The sequence below is a fragment of the Setaria italica genome, chromosome I, assembly GCF_000263155.2.
Source record: "Setaria italica strain Yugu1 chromosome I, Setaria_italica_v2.0, whole genome shotgun sequence".
Lineage (NCBI taxonomy): Eukaryota > Viridiplantae > Streptophyta > Magnoliopsida > Poales > Poaceae > Setaria > Setaria italica.
Window position 1 is genome coordinate 18,913,359 of NC_028450.1, and position 20,341 is coordinate 18,933,699.

Sequence of the window (20,341 nt, forward strand, 5' to 3'; positions counted from 1 at the left end):
ATCATTGCCACCAGCCTTCTTCTACCACTTCTTCTTGCCGCCGCCGCCGCCACCACCGCCGCTGCCGCCGTGGCCGCTACTGCTGTCGCTGCCGCTGTCGCCAGTCTTGACAGAACCAGACGGCGGGTGACACCCGCCTGTACAGGCGGAGGACGAAGACGACGAGGAGTTCCCGCGAGGAGGGCGGTGGAGTTAGAGATCTTCTCCTTGTTGGCGAGGCGAAGTTCCTTCAGGGCTAGCATGTCCCGCACCTGGACGAAGGATGGGAAGCCGACGGTGGAGTTGGCAATGTCATTGGCGGTGTTGGAGAAGCACGGGTTGAGGCCACAAAGGAGGTTCAGGACAAGCTGGGAGTCCTGAACGGGATGGCCAACGTCGTGGAGGGCGTCAGCGAGGGTCTTCATGCGGCTGCAGTACTCGACGATGGAGGAGTTGCCCTATGTCATGGAGTGGAAGTCGTGGCTTAGGAAGACCACCCAGGACTGCTTGTTGGCACGGAAGAGACCCTCTATGATGAGCCAAAGATCCTGGGCGGTCATGGCGGGATCGAGGTCGGAGTCATTAACGGAGCCAAAGAACCAGGAGCGGACACAACAATCCGCTTGATCCCAGTCGGGGCCTAGGGACGGGGCGCCACCATGCCATTGATGTGCGACTTGAGGCCAAACTTGCCGCACATGGACTTGAAGAAAGACGCCCACTTGGTGTAGGCGGAGGACTTCATTGTCAACGTCATGGAAACATGAGACGGGATGGAGAGGGTGGTGTAGGGGTGGATGATGGGTGCTGGAGCATGGATAAGATGCAAACCACCACCAGGGGGAGCACCGCTGCCTACACCAGGAGGAGGGCCGGAGGGTGGCACAGGGGCACCACTGCCGACACCAGGAGAAGGCAAACTAGGAGGAGGCAGTGGCACAAGGACACCACCGCCGGCGCCAATAGGCATGCTAGACAGCGGCACAGAGCCATCAGTAGGGGCGGTGGTGTCGCCGGACATAGAAGAGTCAGCGGAGGAGAGGGTGGCCATGGTGTGCGGCAGGGAGGGGACGCATGCGACAGGAGGTGTAGTGGAGGGGGTGGTGGTGGCGTCCTAGGGTTACACATAGGATAGGAGGGAGGCACGAGGGAGAGGAGAGGAGGCCCACAATCTTATCTCGTGATACCATGTAGAGAGTAGATGGGAAACACCACACACCCTAATGAGGTGGGGTGACCTCTATATATATGACCAATATGGCTTGGAGTACAAGGAATACATCAAGTCTACAAGGAAAGGATAAATACATCCTAATATACACATATACTTCCTAATAATTCCCAACTCAACCTATTGGAAATACACAAGGAGTGTTACATGTGGAGTGTGATCAATTACTCGAAGGAAAGATCGACTCACTGATGATGAGACTGAAGAAGATGGAGATAAAGGAAGCTCATGCTATAGACCTGAAGGCAGCTATTGGGGGGAAATATTATCGACCTCCTAATGACCCCTAAGATAACAATCATGAAGGCCTAGGTCCACCTGCGATACTGACGATTGCCACCAGCCCAGCATGGGCAGGGAACATCCCGCTCCGTCTCACCCAACCCAGGGCCCCGGGGTCGGATACTCCCGACCCCTCGATGGCAAAACTCTGCCTCGCCCGACCCACGGTCCCAGGGTTGGATACGCCCGACCCCTCGCCGCAAGGTTCCGCCTCGCCCGACCCTGGGCGTAGGGGGTCGAACTCATCCGGGCCCACAAGACAAGAATCCACCTCAGGCGCAGACTGGCAGATGAGGGCGCAGATCTCGTGGGCCCCTCACCGATCTTGCTATAAATGTGCCGCAGCTCTGACACGCAGAAAGGCGCCCGCGCTCCTTGATGTGACTGCCAATAGTACCCGGGCAGGATACTGTAGCCGCGACCGCACAGGCTACAGTGGCCACGGCTCCCCCTGTTTCATCAAAATGCACTCATTGCCTGCGCCGCCTGGCACAAGATGGAGTTCCACCTGCTCTCGCGCCCCGTGTATCTGGCGACAGGGACGCGACGTCCGTGCTCCACAGGTCGCAAGCAGGACACAGGGGTCGGCCGCCTTCCCCGACGCGCACAGGTTCCATAACCAAACACCATCATCATGCTTGGCGGCAGTGGTCGCTAGGGGGATCGTCGACAGGATCCAAAGGCAGCCGCCCTCCTCTGGTGGATGTGCTAACAAGGGTCGAAGGTCGGAGCAGAAGGCGGCGACACGGGGACTTGGTCCCTCTCATTGTATTTTACTTGACTTAGCTTATCTCTTTTACTTCTCCTCACGCCTGACTCATCTGTAACCCCGAGCTCTCCTTACGCTATAAAAGGAGAACCGCGGGCCCTGAGACAAGAGGACTCTCAAGCCAACAGAACACACACACTCACCATTAGAGCATCAGTGCACACCCAAGAGACTTGGGACCGGCTCCCTCTCTCACTCGTTTGTACCTCCTACTATAGACCCCACGTGGGCAACACGAGCAGCTACTCATACTGGACGTAGGGCTTTCCTTGCCCGAACCAGTCTAACCCCGTGTCTTCCCATGCCACCATCCGAAGCCTTATGCGCATAAAAGAAATTTACTAGCCGTAGTCTTGATCCGCTAATCTCGACAACGACAGTTGGCGCGCCAGGTAGGGGACCTTTGCGCGTACATCACTGGCTTCAGATGGCCAGCCACGATGCTAGCTTTGCTTCGGGCTCCCTCGTCTGCTTCGAGAGCCTAGACTTCCTCGCCACGGGGGAGGGGATCGAGCTGATCCTTCTCCCTATCTTGCCCACTCGCCCCATCATCTTTGGCTCCGCCGCCAGGATAATGGCGAGTGGCCGGGTGCGCACCAAGGGGCCTCCTTTGGAGGAGCGGCCCTTCGGGCTGCGCAATGCCGCAGCGACCTACGATCGTCTCCTAGTGCGGTCCACGACCGTGCCGCCCGTGAGCTACGAACTCGTGGGCGTGGCGAGGACAACTTCCGACGTCGGCTCCAACAATGGGAGCCACTACCCCTCGCGCAAGTGCTTCATGGCCGATGTGCACTCCGAGGGATCCAATGATGACAGCACCAAAGGGAGGTAGCGGACTCCCCCACCGCGTGCTGCAGCTATGACTGGGGCCCTTGCCAGGGCGCCGGTGCGACCACGACAGCCGGAGGCACGCGCGGCACCCCGCCAGGAAGTCGAGTGCCCCCGCAATGAACGCGGGGCACGACAACGGGCATGCGACATCCAGCAATGCATCTGCGCGGATGAAGATCGCCCTCAGCTCTTCGCCCTTGCAGCCAGAATATCACCGCAGCGGCGGCCCTACTCCAACGACTCCCCAAGCCGGCGACGCCCGAGGAGCGTCAGGCGCACCAGGAGGTGCGCAACCTGCTCGAGTGCGCCGCCGTCCAGCAGGCGGAGAGCTCCACGTCCTAGCGACGCGGGCAAAACGCCAGTAGGGTAGCTCCCACCGCACCTCCCGAGAGGCAGGGGGAGTCTGTCCACCAGCCTCCTCCCAGGGTGAACCAGGCCGCGCCGCTGTCTGTTCACTGGTGCGTCGGCCCCATCCGTGACACCCTGGACGCGCGGAGGCACTCCCGCGTGGACAGGGAGGAGGGGGTGGACCACGGCTACTACGTCCATCGTGGTGGCCGCTAGGACAGCGAAGAAGATCGCAGCCCGAGCCCTGACCCAGCGGGGCCCAGGGCCTTCTCCGCACGCATCTTGAACGCGCCATTCCCGGTGCGCTTCAGGCAGCCCACAAACATGGCCAAGTACTCTGGGGAGACGAACCCTGGGCTATGGCTCAGTGACTACCGGCTTGCATGTCAGGCCGGTGGGGCGGCCGATGACCTGTTCATCATCCTCAACCTCCCACTCTTTCTGGCCGACTCGGAGCAAGCCTAGCTGGAGCACATCCCTTCGGGTCGGATCCGCAGCTGGAACGACCTGAAGGAGATCTTTGTAGGGAACTTCTAGGGCAAGTACATGCACCCTGGCAATTCCTAGGACCTCCAGAGCTGCCGCCATGGGTCAGATGAGTCCCTCCGGGACTACATCCGGCGCTTCTCCAGGAAACGCACCGAGCTCTCTAACATCGCGGACGCCAACGTCATAGGGGCTTTCCTGGCAGGAACTTCCTGCCGGCCCCTTGTCCACGAGCTGGGACGCCGAGGCCCGCGGACCATGGAGGAGCTCCTCAACATTGCCACCAACTTTGCCTCCGGTGAAGAAGCCGTCGGGGCGATCTTCGACCGCTCCAAGGGCAAGGCAAAGCGGGAAGAGGACGCCGATGAGGGCATCTCCAACCGCCAACAGAAGAAGAAGAATAAATAGCGGCGCGAGGCTCCCCTCGTGGCCATTACTGAACGCAAGCGGGGACAGCTGCCCCTAGAGGGCACCCCCGGTTTCTTCGACAAGCTGCTCGAGGGACCGTGCTCGAACCACGAGTTCCCCGTGAAGCACGCCTACAAAGACTGCAACCTCATGAAGAGGTATTTTGTAGGCAACCCAGTGAAGGTGTGACGACCGACCCCAAATCTTTCAAGTTAATCTTAATCCAAGTCCCTAATCCCGCTGACTTAGCTCCCCCGAGCTTAAGTGCTCAACCTCCCATTCCGGTCCCGACCCCTAAGAACCCGACCCCTTTCCGCCAGTTCCCAGCTCCGACCCCTGAAGACCCCCAACCCACCCCGCCGGATCCTTCAAAGTCACACCCACAGTGTTTCCTTTCTTTTCGGAGCAGAGGATAAACCGAGACTGACCGGTGGACCCGCAAATCTTTTCCCCAGATCTCCTGAGACAGATGCACTCGAGCGGCCTGCACCACTTCAGAGTTCCCCCGCCGTGTGGCTCAACTCCTCCGACCCCCGCCGCTCCGCCCAGTCACCGGCCACGACAAGATGGTTTCCCGTGCCTTCCTCCCCAATCGCAGCGGAAGCCCCTCTGCAACCTTTCTTCAGCGCCCCATCTCGCTCGCGCCCTCACCGACCGCGGCTTCGTGCTCCGTCACCGCTGTGGCAGAGTTTTGCCACCTGCTGCATCAGACCACCTCGCGGCTCACGCACATCATCACCTCGCCGGACCCCCGGCTGCAAGGCCCGATGCCTTCCGGTTTTTCTGCCGCCTCTCCATAGTTGTGCCGCCCCGGACTACGCTACGCGACGATTCCTCCGTCGCCAATCCCGACCCCGGCCGCGACAGCTCCTTTTCCGCCTTGTCAGAACTGTGCCACGGCAGACCGCCGTTTCACGCTCGCCCGTGCAGCCGCAGCCCACCTGTCTTTTCACCGGGTGCAACCTCGCTTATAGCGCTGTTCCCCCTGTCACACCCATCAGATCTGCTGCACGACGACGCCTGCCTCCGCCAAACCGCAACGACCGTAAAAACCGCGCCCGCGCCGCCCTGTCTCCAGTGCCCAATGGCCGAAGCTGTCATCCCCGAAGTCCTGTTCCACCGCCCATCGCTGCTCAATCACCGCCATGGCAGCGCACTCCATTTCTTTTCCTTCCCGGTCTTCGTGCTGCTCTAGCTCTCTCTCTTCCCGTGCAGCTATAAAAGGGAACGCTCGAGTCCTACCGGAGTTCCCTTCGCCATCACTACCTTACCGCCTTGTTCCTCTGTTTCGTGCTCGAGCGCTGCCACTTAAGTTCCTGAGGAACTCTCCTCTCCGCTCCACACCCGCCTTTCCTAATCCACCCAGCTGCTTACTCCTCCGCGTTGTGCTAGAGCTTGTTGTCCACAAGAAGCACCGCCACTGTCGGAGTACCGCCGAACATCACCGCTGCCCAAGTCCGCTCCTTCCCGATCCCTAAGCTTCACCTATAAACCGAAGGTAAACTGCCGACCCCTTTTCCGTCTCGCCCGACCCTCTCTGTTCGTCCGACCCCTTTTCCGTCTCGCCCGACCCTCTCTGTTCGTCCGACCCCTTTTCCGTCTCGCCCGACCCTCTCTGTTCGTCCGACCACTTTTTCTGTCTCGCCCGACCCTCTCTGTTCGTCTGACCCCTTTTTCCGTCTCGCCCGACCCTGTCTGTTTCGTCGACCCTTTTCCGCCTCGCCCGAGGACTCGACTGTATCTTTTTCCTTGACCCAAGGGTATATGTGTAAAAAAATCGGGGACTTCTCTGCGTTAAGTCTGAGGACCCCTAGCACAGCTATTCCTCTAGTCTAAGGGTGAGATCATGAGTTCCTTCCAACCCGACCCTTGGTCTTGTTCTTTATCCACTGAAGCTTGAACCTCCACACCTTTTTCCGTAGCTTTTGCTACCAGTTTTTGGGCTAAAACTTGCAAGTGTTGCTGTTGAAATAACCGTCTAAGTGCTAACTCTTGCATTTGCATTTGTGTAGAGTTGAATCTCGCCGACGGCGTCTACGAACTGCACCCAGTGCAAGAAGACAGAGCAGTAGCTGAGCCGCCGACCGCAGGAGCTGTAGCAGAGCCCTCTGAGGACCAGTTCTCCTCCCCTCCGCTTGAAGGCAAGCCCCGGAGCATGAACCTATCCTTCTAAACTTACACATGCCTTCCATTGTTGTATGTACATTTAAGTACAGGAGTTGTGTGAAACCATAGATGCATGACTCAGTTCCCTTGATCTGAACACTAGCTTGATGAGTCCGAGTAGTTGCATTGCTTAACAGGACTCGGTAAAAGTTGAGTGATTTCCTATCACTCGCGAGTTATAGGAGTTGGTAGTTCTCTTTCTGGTTACAACTATAAGGACGATGGACGGGGCAGGGCCCGGTGAAGTCTTTGGTGGTCGGTGGATTGCCCTGTCTGTCTAGATGAAGTTGCTAAGGTCGAAAAGTGTTGGTGTTCGTGATCAAGTGTTTGAAAGTTCTAATCTCATACCTAGTATGGGATGGGGAAGCCTAGTACCTGATTGAACTAGGGCGTGGCTTATACCCCTGCTGTCCCTGGAACGAGGTTCCCATGGTGCATCATGTGGGTGCAAGTGCGGTCACAGTACGGTAGAGACCGGGACTGTGGAGCATTGCATGCCAAGGGAAGTTTGGACCTGACACGTGCCTTGGAATTGATGGGGACGGCTGACACAGGAAGCGACCTTTGTGGTGCGCGGACGTCGTGAGATTAGGTTCACCATGCATGGTTAAGAAACTCAAATCGATTCGTCTGCCTCTCATAGTTTGAGACTACTTGATCGCTATGCTACACTGAGTAAAAAGTTGGAACATGATGATGCTATGAACCCGATGCTTGTTCTATACTTTGTTATTGGAAAGCTATTGTTGTTTAGAGTAAGTTGCTAACATAGACTAGTTAATGAACTTAGAACTTGAGCTAAAACTTGAAAGTAAGGACCCACTGTAGTGCTTTTGGCAAACAAGCCCCTCAGCCAAAGAGCCTTGCATGTCTAGAAGTGGTGGAGTAGTTTACCACCGGTCGGTTAAGTCTTGTTGAGCTTAGCAGCTCAGCTTGGTTTGTGGCTTTCTTTTCAGGTGAAGTCGCCGCTCCTAAGCTTGCTCCTATTGGCACTTGGCTGCCCCAGCTCCCTCTAGGTTGGACGGTCGAGTGGGATCCCTCCTCGGACGGCGAGGAAGGGGATCACTGATGTCTTGGCTGGCCTCACCAAGGATGTTCGACCCCTACGATTAGCTTCCGCTTGTTTTACCTTCTGTTGTTTTCTTCAGAACTTGTTAAACTCTGATTTTGCAACCAAGTGTGTATCAACTTGTTAATCTTTTGGTGGACCTATTGTATTCTCTGCAACCGCTCACCTTCGTGTGAGTTTGCTAATTCGGTCCTGTTAAGTGGTCAAATCGGATGAAATCTGACGGCTCTTCGTGTTAACTTGACTAAGGCATGACTGTCGCATGTTAGGCGACTTAACCATGCCTTAATCAGGCTAATCTGAGGTGGATCCACCACAGAAGGGAGACCAGAGACGGAAGCCCGATGAGGAGAAGAAGGACGGCGAAGAGAAGAAAGATGGCTTCCCCAAGGTGGACGGCTGCTTCATGATCTTCGGCGGGCCGGCGGCTTACGACTCCAAGCGCCGTCGGAAGTTGGAGCGCCGTGAGGTCTACACGGCCGAGCCTGCTACACCGGCCTTCCTCGACTGGTCGGGGTCCGCCATTACCTTCGACCGGTCCGATCACCCGGGGCGCGTCCTGCAGCCAGGACGCTACCCGCTTGTCGTTGACCCCGTCGTTGGCACAACGCGCCTCACCAAGGTGCTCATGGACGGAGGCAGCAGCCTCAACATCCTCTACATCAAAACTCTCGACGCCATGGGGATCGACTGCTCCCGCCTCCGCCCCAGCAAGGCGCCGTTCCACGGCATCGTGCCGAGGAAACAGGCGATACCTCTCGGGCAGATCGACCTGCTGTCACTTTTGGGACTCCTTCCAACTACGGGAAGGAGGTCCTCACCTTCGAGGTGGTGGGTTTCCGTGGAACCTACCACGCCATCTTGGGGCAGCCGTGCTACGCCAAGTTCATGGCCATCCCCAATTACACCTACCTCAAGCTCAAGCTGCCGGGGCCCATCGGGGTCATCACTGTCGGCACATCTTTCCAGAAGGCGTACGAGTGCAACGTAGAGTGCTGCGAGTATGCCGTAGCCATCACCTGCACGGAGGGTCCAGCGGTCTAGCTCGCGGAAGGCGCCGAGGACCAGCCTGACTCCAAGCAGTCTGACACCTCCTTCGAAGCCACCGAAGGCGTCAAGGAGGTCCCCCTCGACCCCAGCAGCTCCGACGGCCGGACCGTACGGATCGGCGCTACCCTATCTCCCAAATAGGAAAGCGCGCTCGTCGACTTCCTCTGTGCGAACAACGACGTCTTCATGTGGAAACCCTCAGACATGCCCAGCATTCCGAGGGAAGTCGCCGAGCACTCCTTGAACATCAAGGCCGGCTTCAAACCGGTGAAGCAAGGTCTACGCCGCTTCGACGAGGAGTGGCGCAAGGCCATCGGCGAGGAGCTCCAAAAGCTTTTGGCGGCCGGATTCATCAAGGAAGTGTACCACCCTGAGTGGATAGCTAATCCTATTCTTCTACGAAAAAAGAATGGGAAATGGAGGATGTGTGTTGATTATACTGATCTCAACAAAGCGTGTCCAAAGGATCCGTTTCCTTTGCCACGCATAGATCAGATAGTCGACTCAACCGCCGGGTGCGAAACCCTTAGCTTCTTTGACGCGTATTCCGGCTACCATCAAATCGCGATGAAAGAGTCCGACCAGCTCGCGACCTCTTTCATCACCCCCTTCGGCCCTTATTGCTACGTTAAGATGCCGTTCGGCCTCAAAAATGCGGGGGCTACGTTCTAGTGATGCATGGTTAAGTGTTTCGGGGACCTCATCGGGTGAACCGTTGAGGCTTACATCGATGACATCGTAGTCAAGTCCAAGAAGGGTGACCAGCTGATCTCCGACCTCGAACTAGCCTTCGAAAGGCTGAGAGACAAGCGCATCAAGCTCAACCCTGAAAAGTGCGTTTTTGGGGTTCCGAGAGGCATGCTGTTGGGTTTCATCGTCTCCGTGCGCGGCATCGAAGCCAATCCGAAGAAAATAGCGGCCATGAGCGACATGGGGCTGATCTAAAACATAAAGGGAGTTCAGCACGTCACGGGATGCCTGGCGGCCCTGAGCCGCTTCATCTCGCGTCTCGGCGAACGGGGGCTCCCTCTCTACCAACTCCTGAAGAAGACCGACCGCTTTGAGTGGACCGTTGAGGCCATGGAGGCACTTGACTGGCTCAAGAACCTCCTGACAAAGGCCCCGATCCTGGTCCCACCAACCGACGGGTAGCCCCTCCTGCTCTACATCGCGGCGATCACCCAGGTGGTTAGCGCGGCTGTGGTAGTGGAGTGAGAAGAAGAGGGACATGCCCTCAAGGTGTAGTACCCGGTGTACTTCGTCAGCGAGGTCCTGTCCGAGTCCAAGGCGTGCGCATGAGGTACATCATCCGCCTCCATTTTCCTGCATCTAATAATGTTGCTGAGTACGAGGCCCTCCTCAACGGGCTTCGCATCACCATCGAGCTGGGCATCCGGCGGCTGGACATCCGAGGCGATTCTCAGCTAGTCGTCGAACAAGTCATGAAGGAGTGGAGTTGCCACGACCCCAAGATGGCAGCCTACTGCAACAAAGTCCGCAAGCTCAAAGACATGTTCGACGGACTAGAGCTCAACCACGTCACGAGGCGTTTCAACGAGGCGGCCGACGAACTGGCGAAGGTGGCATCCGGCCGAAAGCCCATCCCCGACAGCGTCTTCGTCAGTGACCAATACAAGCCCTCGATCCGTTACCACGAACCGGGAAGGGTCGGTGACGCGCCACCTGCCCCGGACTTGGGCGCCGACCCAGGAGAGGTCGGCAACGCGCCACCTGTCCCGGACTCGGGCGCCGACCTAGGCAAGGTCGGCAATGCTCCACTTGTCCTGGACTCGAAGGCCGACCCCTCCGACCCTGAGGTCATGGAGATCAATGTGAACCCAGCAGAGGGGCCTAACCTCCCCCTGACTGGAGAGCGCCGTACCTCGACTACCTTATCCGCGAGACGCTCCCGGCGAACAAGACGGAGGCATGTAGGATTGTGCGCCGTGCCAAATCCTTCATCATCATTGACCAGGAGCTTATACAAGCGGAGCCACTCCGGCATCCTCCAGCGCTACATCCCGATCAAGCAGGGAAAGGCGCTGATTCAGGACATCTACACCGGAGCCTGCAGCCACCACGCCACGCCAAGAACCCTCGTTGGGAACGCCTTTCGGCAGGGCTTCTACTGGCCGACGGCGGTCGCCGACGCCAGCCACGTGGTACGCACCTGTGAAGGGTGCCAATTCTTCATGCACCAAACTCATCTGCCCACACAGGCACTCCAGACCATCCCCATCACATGGCCCTTCGCGGTTTGGGGTCTGGACCTCGTCGGGCCCTTCAAGAAAGCGCCTGGGGGCTTCACCCACCTGCTTGTCGCCGTCGACAAGTTCTCCAAGTGGATCGAGGCATGACCGGTTGCGCAAATCATGTCCGAGCAGGCGGTACAATTCTTCACCGACATAATCCATCGCTTCGGAGTCCCCAACTCCATCATCACGGACAACGGCACGCAGTTCACCGGGAAGAAATTCCTCCAGTTCTGCGACGACCACCACATCTGAGTGGACTGGTCGGCCGTGGCGCATCCCCGCACGAACGGGCAGGTTGAACGGGCCAACGGCATGATACTCCAGGGTCTCAAGCCACGGATCTTCGACCGCCTCAAAAAGTTCGGCGGCCGGTGGGTCGCGGAGCTCCCCGCGGTCCTATGGAGTCTGAGGACGACCCCCAGTAGGGCAACCGGCTTCACCCCATTCTTCATGGTCTACGCGTCCAAGGCAATCCTCCCCATCGACCTAGAGTACGGATCGCCGAGGGTCAAGGCATACGACAAACAGGGGAACCAGGCATCGCTCGAAGATGCACAAGACCAGCTCGACGAAGCACGCGATGTGGCCCTGCTGCACTTGGCCAAGTACCAGCAGGCCTTACGACGATATCCCAGTCGTAAGGTGCGAGGCCGAGCATTCAACGTCGGCGACCTGGTGCTCCACCTCGTCCAGGACAACAGAGGTCGGCACAAGCTGACCCCTCCATGGGAAGGCCCATTCATCATCGCGCAAGTACTGTGGCCAGGCACGTACAAGCTGCCAACCCCTGACGGACAGATCTTCAACAACGCTTGGAACATAGAGCAGCTAAGACGCTTCTACCCTTAGTTTTTGTTTCCATGTTCTGTACATAAACACTTCTGTAACTTGTCGATTCAACGGAAAATGAATTTGAGTCGATTTCGTTCAAGTTTCATATCGAACTCAGGGATATCCGACCGTGGCTCTGCCCCAGGGCCGCATATCCCTCGGGGGATATCAGGGGCTCCAGCCCAAGTCACTTGACATATTCTCAAACCGCCATTTCTTTTCGAGCCGACCCTCTTCCTAAACATTTGGGCATGAAAAGGAGAGAGTGCACGAATGGCGTTCAGGCAAGACTGATTGGACTGCAAAAAAACCTATGCCCCAGCGGCTACAGTGCTTTCGCCCATCAGCGCTTACTGACGCGCCCGACCCGCGCTCTAAACTTTCCAAACCCAAAAAACAAGAAAGAGGATCGAAAACTTTTTTCGACAAATTATAGAAAAGGCCTCTGTGGCCATCACAAAAACAAGTTCAAAGTCAAACTAACATATTTACATCTGGGACGCCTAAGCCCGATACAGCTAACTCATCCTGGGGTCTTCGGGCGGGATGGCTTCATCCTCTAGAAGCTTCGCCAAGGCCTCCGCTGGGTTGAGCATCGACGCGTCGATCTCATCCAGCTCGGCCTCGGAGTAGCCAAAGGCGTACCCCCCGCTCATCCCGGCGAAGTTGATGCCGGAGTAGTGGGAGCCGAAGACACCGAAGGCTCACCTCACGCCGACGCGGAGCGCCTCCTAAGCGATCTCGCGGGCCTGTCGGTACATCCCAAGGACATGAGTCGCCAATGAACTCATCCCCTCCCCCTGAACCATGCTGAGGCCATCGCAGACAACATGGACCGCATCCCGCAGGTTGCTGTGCTCGGCGCGCTCCGTGTCGAGGACCTCCCTCAGCCAGGCGATTTCGGCTATAAGGTCCGTCCACAGAAGTCCTAGTCAGAAACAATCACAATACCACAAAGGCAAAGAGACAAGAGGAGCCTTACCCTCGGACTGAGCCTTCAACTCACGCTCCCGGTCGAGCCCCTGGGCCACAGTGGTCTGAAGCCCCTACACTTGCATGTGGAGCTGACTAACCTCCGCCCCGAGCTCGACCGCCATCTTCTCGGCCTCGTCCCTCTGGGTCGTCTCGAAGTCATGGTCCTACCAAGGTTTCTGTCGCTCGCACCGGATACGCTCGACGGTTTTCTGAAGGGCTTCATATTCCCCCTTTAGCCCTGCGAGCTCCTCGGTATCAAGGTGGGCCTTCTCAAGAGCAGCCTGGAACTCCTCGTGATCGAGGCGAGCCTTCTCAATGACGGCCTTGAACTTGTCCTCCTCCTGCCGCGCATCCTCCCGCGCCACCTGCTCATGCCTGCGCAGGTCGTTGATGACTTGCTGAGCGGCGGCGACTTGCATGGTCAGCTCCCCGGTCCGCCTCCTCTCCGTGGAGAAGTGTTCCTAGAGCTCCCGCTCAAGCTGAAGGAACTCGGACTTCCCTCGGCTGCAGTCCTGGAGGGCCTACAAAACAATCTATGCTCAGCAACGAAGAGATAAGAGGAAAACAACCGCCGGGGAAAACACCATACCTGGCCACCAGGAACGACAACGCCGTCCAACTCCCCGATCATGGAAGATAGGGCAGCGCGGACATTCACAAGCCCGCCCTACACCGCCTACCACTTGCCCCACTCCTCGGCGTCGTCCAGCACGAAGAGGGGTCGCTGCGGGTCATCGCGTACCCTCCAGCGCAGGGTAGGCCCACCCCACGCCTTGGGAACGGGATTAACCAAGGCAAGGGTGGGAGCCGCTCTGGCCGCCCCCAACGCCGCCGTCCCCGACGCCGCCGCTGGGGCCGGCGCCACCGCCTCTGACACCGCCGGCCTCGACGATGGCTCCGGCACATCCTCCACCGTCTCCGTCACAGCTGCCGGATCAGGTGTTCCCGTCCCTGTCGCCGCCGCGGCCTCCATCACGGCCGCCGGGGCAAGTGTCCCCGCCTCCATCATGATCTCCGGGCAGGCGTTCCTGCCCCCACCACCGCCGATGTCTCCATCGCGTCCGCTAGGGTAGGTGTCCCCACCTTCGCTGCCGCCGGCATCTCCATCGCGTCCGCTGAGGCAGGCATCCCCACCTCCACCGCCACCAGCATCTCCGTCACGGTCGTTGGGGCAACCGTCCCCACCTCCACTACCACAATCTTCGCCGCCGCTGCTGGAGCCGCAGGCTCCTCCTCCGCCTCGTCGTCGAGGTCTATCACCTCACCGGTCGGAGGGACCCCAGGAGCAACACCTTGTCCCGTAGGGTCGGCCGCAGAGGAGGAAGGCGGAGTAGGGGTCGAACCCTATCCCGTGCCCGGCTGCGGCGCCCTTCCTTCGGTCGCCGTCACGGAGGCCACTTCCGCGGTAGGCTCCGTGGTCTCCCCGACGACACCACCGCTAGCCGTCGGCAGGGCCGCGGCTCGCCCCGCGGAAGTGGATGACACCCGTAACGCTTTCTTTGGTGCCAGCGGCAGGACGAAGTCCCGAGGAGCGCTGTGGAGCGATAGCAAAATCATCAAAAACGGCTTGATGCTAGGGAAGGAACAAGACACGCGAGGAATTTCTACGTACACTCCGTCAGCGCGAGGACGGCGGACGCGTTTCGCCTCCGAGCCCGACGCAGACCCCGGGGCACCTGGCAACGGCCGCTTGCCACTACCCCTCTGCTCTTGGGACACAGGTAGAGGGTCGGGGGTCGGCTCCGCCGAATGTTGAGGCGCGCCCCGCACCGACCCCTGGGGCATGGCCCAAGAGCTTTACGGGGTCGAGTCCTGGGCGGGCGGTCCGTTCGGCTTGTCCCCCGCGACCGCTTGGGGGTGCTGCTGCCGGATGACGAGCACGCCCAGCCGGGGGGCCAAAATGAATTCCTCCTCTTCCTCCACCTCCTCATCTTCCTCCTCCTCCTCTTCATCGTCGTCGTCGTCATCGTCCGACACGACATTTCCCCACCGCCACCGTTGGAACTCCTTGGCGGCCCTCCTTTTCTTCCTCGCCGTCTCCTTGTCCTAGGGCCTCTTCTGCTTCTCGGCGAGGAGGCGGTTCTGCTACCACCACTCAGCGTCCTCTGGCACCGGTGGGTGCGAGTCGACGATGTTGGCCATGTGGCCCTGCAGACATGAAAACTCCGCGTCAAAGCGGCGAACCAAGAAATGCAGGAAAAAAGAACGCGAGCACGAAGCCCTTACCAGATCAATAAAATTCTCATCCAAGCGCATCGGGGGGTGACGGGCCCCGGGTAATCGGCGTCCTTGTCATCCAGCGCCTCCTGGACTCGCTGCCGGAACTCGGTGGCGGTAAACGCACCTGTCGCAAGGATGGTGCCCTCGATCGGCGCGCCAGGAGCCATCTCGGCGAGCGAGCGAACCCGGAGCATCAGCGGCGCCACCCTCCGAGCATGGTACGCCTCGATAACTCCGGCCCCGGTCAGCCGCTTTCCCTTCAGGTGCTCGATGGCCTAAAGCAAACCGGCGATCCGCTTCTTCTCCTTCTCCACCGGGCCGTACGACCACAGCTTCGGCGCCACTTCGATGACGCGGCCGGTGAATGCCGGCAAGGGGGAGTTAGGGTAGTTCTGCATATAGAACCACTACTGATGCCACCCCTTGTGGGATGCCGCGGTCTTCATCGACATATACTCCTTGGCGCGGTTCTGGCGGAGATGGATGGCGGCGTACCCAATCGGCACCGGGATCGTCCGTTGCTGGCTCCCCTTCCTCTCAGTCTTCTGGTACAGGCTGACCACGAAGAAGTACTTCCAGAGTGAGAAGTTGGGCTCGATGCCCAAGAACCCCTCGCACAGCGTGACGAACGCCGCGATGTGTTGGATCCCATTGGGATTAAGGTGCTGCAGCTCGAGCCCGTAGTAGTGCAGCAGCCCGCGGAAGAAATGGCTCGGCAGGGACGCGAACCCCCCCTCATGGAAGTGCGTGAAGGAGACGACATAGCCATCTCCCGAGCTCGGCACATCTTCATTCCTCGGGAACCGCCATTCGCCCCTCTCGGTCCTCTCGCAGAGGAGGCCCTTCCTCATGAGGCCGTCACGCGTGAGGACCCAAAGTTCGAGCGCGACCAGGACTCCATCGCTAGGGGGTGGAAAGCTCGACGGCGGAGGGTGAGGAAAACTACGGTGCTAGGAGGAGGAAGACGAACGGCGCGCAAGAAGGCAAAAGGCGCGTGAGAAGGTGAAAAGACATGGGAGCAGTTGAGGGCGGAACCGGTGAGGCGGACTCTCCGTCTTATAGGGAGGTGCGTGGGAAGTGGAACAGGCGGCCCCATCACAGTAAGTGCAGCGCTAGGTATGCCCCATCACGCCTACCTTTTTTGGAACTTGTGCGCACGACCTGCTGCAGGAAACATCCCCTCCTCCCTCGTTTCACGGGCCAGCGTCTTCCGCCACTTCGCCTCTCGGAGAATGTACACGCACAACCTCCTCCATGTTCGGCCCAAGGCCCACCGAAAGGTAAAAAAGGGATACGGGGCTGAAAACGCCCCTACGGCCCATTACGGTCCAGGGGTTCGAAGGCTGGCCCACTACAGGTTCGACAGCCGCCCCAGGACACCCCTGAGCGAGGGGTGAGAAGGGACGGGTCCGCTAGCGATCATCACCTGGGCAAGCGATAGCCTAGGGCGTCCCAACCTCACATTCGAGTCCGGACCGGCACCAAAGTTTATGGTTTTTCCCTGAAGAAAGGCAACGATCCCTCGGATTTGATCGAAAGGACTCGGGAACTATATGAACTGGCCGGCCGGAATCTGGGGTACGCCACCAGCTTGGCCAAACTGGACCCCTCCGAACGGAGACCGGGACCCCACTCGAATCGACCCATCTGCAGGTCAACGAGCACCACGACTCGTCTGGCGCGGATAGCGTGGCACGGCTCACCCCCTCCGTCTCAACGGACGGACGCTTGAGGGGGTAACGTTCAAAAGTTGATCTAGCCTCCTGACCCGTCTCCAGCAACGCGCAGGGGCTCGAGGGCTAGCATCGCAACCAATGACCACGCGAATGGTCACAACTTGAAGTCTCGATACGGAAGGCGCCCTATGGAACAACAAGAGATCCTCACGCGCCAAGTCGCCCATGGGACACCTCACCTGATCAATCTCCTCGGCTAAGCTGAGCAAACAACACTCCGTATCCCTGATTAACTGTAGCTTGTAGGACGAGTAGAGATCCCCGACGAACAACGAAAGCAGCCTCTGGAGGAGCATTCACGCTCCACCATAGGCTCGGGGTTACTGTTGGGGGGAAATATTAACGACCTCCTAATGACCCCTAAGACAACAATAATGAAGGCCCAGGTCCACCTGCGATACTGACGATTGCCGCTGGCCCAGCATGGGCAGGGAACATCCCGCTCCGTCTCGCTCGACCCAGGGCCCCGGGGTCGGATACTCCTGACCCCTCGATGGCAATACTCCGCCTCGCCCGACCCACGGTCCCAGGATCGGATGCGCCTGACCCCTCGCCGCAAGGTTTCGCCTCGCCCGACCCTGGGCGTAGGGGGTCGGACTCATCCGAGCGCACAAGACAAGAAGCCGCCTCGAGGGCAGACTGGCATATGAGGGCGCGGATCTCGTGGGCCCCTCACCAATCTTGCCATAAATGCACCGCGGCTCTGACACGCAGAAAGGCACCCGCGCTCCTCGACGTGACTGCCACAAGTACCTGGGTAGGATACTGTAGCCGCGACCGCACAGGCTACAGTGGCCGTGGCTCCCCCTGTTTCATCAAAAGACACTCATTGCCTACGCCGCCAGGCACAGGAGGGAGTTCCGCTTGCTCTCTCCCCCCGCGTATCTGGCGATAGGGACGGGACGTCCGTGTTCCACGGGTCGCAAGCAGGACACAGGGGTCGGCCGCCTTCCCCGATGCGCACAGTTGCCATAACCGAACACCATCATCATGCTTGGCGGCAGCAGTCGCCAGGGGGATCATCGACAGGATCCAAAGGCAGCTGCCCTCCTCTGGTGGACGCGCTGACAAGGGCCGAAGGCCGGAGCAAAAGAGGGCGACTTGGGGACTTGGTCCCTCTCCTTGTGTTTTACTTGACTTAGCTTATCTCTTTTACTTCTCCTCACACCTGACTCATCTGTAACCCCGAGCTCTCCTTACATTATAAAAGGAGAACCGGGGGCCCTGAGACCAGGGGACTCTCAAGCCAACAGAACACACACACTCACCATTAGAGCATCAGTGCACACCCAGGAGACTTGGGACCGGCTCCCTCTCTCGCTTGTTTGTACCCCCTACTATAGACCCCGCGTGGGCAACACAAGCAGCTCCTCATACTGGACGTAGGGCTTTTCTTGCCCGAACCAGTCTAACCCTGTGTCTTCCCACGCCACCATCCGAAGCCTTACGCGCATAAAAGAAATTTACTAGCCGTAGTCTTGATCCGCTAATCTCGACAACGACAGCAGCAGAAGCAAGATCAACGTGCGAAGAGTGTGGCGACTACGGCCATGTTAGGAAGAACTGACCAGAGGAAGCAAAGTTGCTAGACTACATGAAGAAGGGAGAGTGGTTTCCACCATCCAACTATCGAGATGGACAGAATAGACCTCAATTTAATGCAAGCTCATCCATCTAGAACACAGTGCCTCTACACATTCAATTGAAGAACTTCATGGAGGACCAAGGCAAGATTAACAAAGACACTGTCACTAAGTTCAAGGGTATGTACAAGATTTTGGAAAATATTGACAGCAAGGTGACAGAGGTCGGAAGTTCAAACCACCAAGTAATGAACATGATGAAGATGTTGGAGACTCAAGTTACACAACTATTTGGGCATTTTACAGGCAATGAAGGAAAATTTCTAGCACAACCAAGGAATCCAGAGTCTGCTAAAGCTATTCAAACTCGCTCAGGCAAGGAAATAGAAGATCCAGAATGTCTAGCGGGAGCTAGGAAGCCTAAACCAGCTGCTAAAGCAGAGATGACTTCAAAGGAGAAGACATCTACCCTAGCTACAATGATTGAAACTAAAGAGCTGGAGTTTGAGATGGTTGATCAAGATGACACCAAGATTCTTCCAGGAAAGCCACACCATCGTCTAGGTAAAACTGACGAACAGCTTGAAAAATTTGTTAAAGTTGTGCGCAGGTTGAACATCAATATACCACTGTTGGACGCTCTACAAGTTCCAACCTATGCTCGCTACTTCAAGGATATACTAACGAACAACCGAGAGATCCCATAGTTCAATATAGATCACATCAAGATGACAGAAGAGTGCAATGTTGCGATCGCTAATTAAGCTCATGAGAAGAAAAGATATCCAGGATGTCCAACGATTCCGTGTTCAATTGGAGCGCTGATGTTCGAAAGGGCATTATGTGATCTTGGTGCAAGTGTGAGCGTCATGCCTAAAGTTGTGTTCAAGAAGCTACGCCTGCTGGAGCCAGAACCAACTGCTATGTGCTTGGAGTTGGTGGACAACACCGTTCGCTATCCTGAAGTCATTGTTGAAGATGTACCTGTGAAGATCATGAATCACTTTGTCCTTGTTGACTTCGTAATACTCGAGATGGGAGAAGGAGCTAAATCCCCACTCATCCTGAAGAGGCCGTTCCTGAAGACCGCAAGAGCAAACATAGATGTTGGGAAGGGCGAGATCAAGTTCGATATTAATGGCACTATGAGCACATTCAATTTTCACCCATACTTTTAGGTATGCAACATGATTTCTAGCAAGTATATACCGCCACACCGTTGTGTCAAGCAGGACGAAAAGAACAAGAAGGCAAAAGAAAAGAAGCCAGTAGAAAAAGTTGCTATCGTCCAAAAGAAGGAATGCCAACTTGTGAAGACCAAAAAGATAGCCAATCCTATGTGTTGGTGCTGAAAATCGGCCGATGACCCTCAGCATCGGACACACGACCCGGGAGAATCTGCTTAACTCCTGTTCGGGTTATTGCCCTAGTGCGGTTCGCGCAGCGTGCCAATCAATCTGACCTGTTGATTGACAAGGAAAGAAAAGTATTAAATTTCAAGGGCTTCAATCGGCTAAAGTTCCGATCTGTCTTGAAAAGCGTATTTACTGTAGAGATGACCGGCTATAGAGCAGCCGATGATCACGTAGCGATTGTAAAGAAACTACTAGAGCAATTTAAGCAACGATACCAATGCAACACTTGAAACAGATCTAATCGGCTATATGACAATAAATAAGAATAACAGTAATGAAGCCGACAGTTAGAATCTCAAGCTAGATAACTGGTGATAAAACTAGGGCAATAGATAAAACCTATAATTCTAGTTAATATCAATAACTGGTGAATAAATCTAAATGAAACAACAGCGATGCACCCGAAGTTAAAGTTTAGATATTACTCGATAAGCGGAACTTACAAATTGCTGGAGATCGTGTCGATGCAGCCCTGCCAACCCGTACGAACTCGTGAAAAGAAAAGGTTTTGGTGAAGTCGCCGACTTGAAAGTAAAGTATGAAGAAAAATTAGATTTGTTGTATTGATTGATTGATGTTGTTGTTTACAAGCCTCACGAGGAAGCTATTTATACCCTATTACAACTAATTTCTTAACCGACTAGGATCTATCTCTAATTTTAAACAATAACAAATATTCACAAACACAACTCGTATCGGAGTTGGTT

At 57.0% G+C, this 20,341-nt stretch overlaps 2 protein-coding genes across 2 annotated transcripts; both read left to right on the forward strand.

The window, feature by feature from the left end:
- The first annotated feature begins 10,091 nt into the window (after positions 1 to 10,091).
- On the forward strand, positions 10,092 to 12,268 carry LOC101779902. The gene is made up of 2 exons (XM_012844953.1): positions 10,092 to 10,781; positions 12,224 to 12,268. The coding sequence occupies exons 1-2, from the start codon at positions 10,092 to 10,094 to the stop codon at positions 12,266 to 12,268; spliced, it is 735 nt and encodes a 244-aa protein (XP_012700407.1).
- Positions 12,269 to 19,043: 6,775 nt separating this feature from the next.
- Positions 19,044 to 19,397, forward strand: LOC105914133. Its single transcript, XM_012844955.1, has one exon. It carries the CDS (start codon positions 19,044 to 19,046, stop codon positions 19,395 to 19,397), a length of 354 nt encoding a protein of 117 aa, XP_012700409.1.
- The last annotated feature ends 944 nt before the right edge of the window (positions 19,398 to 20,341 follow it).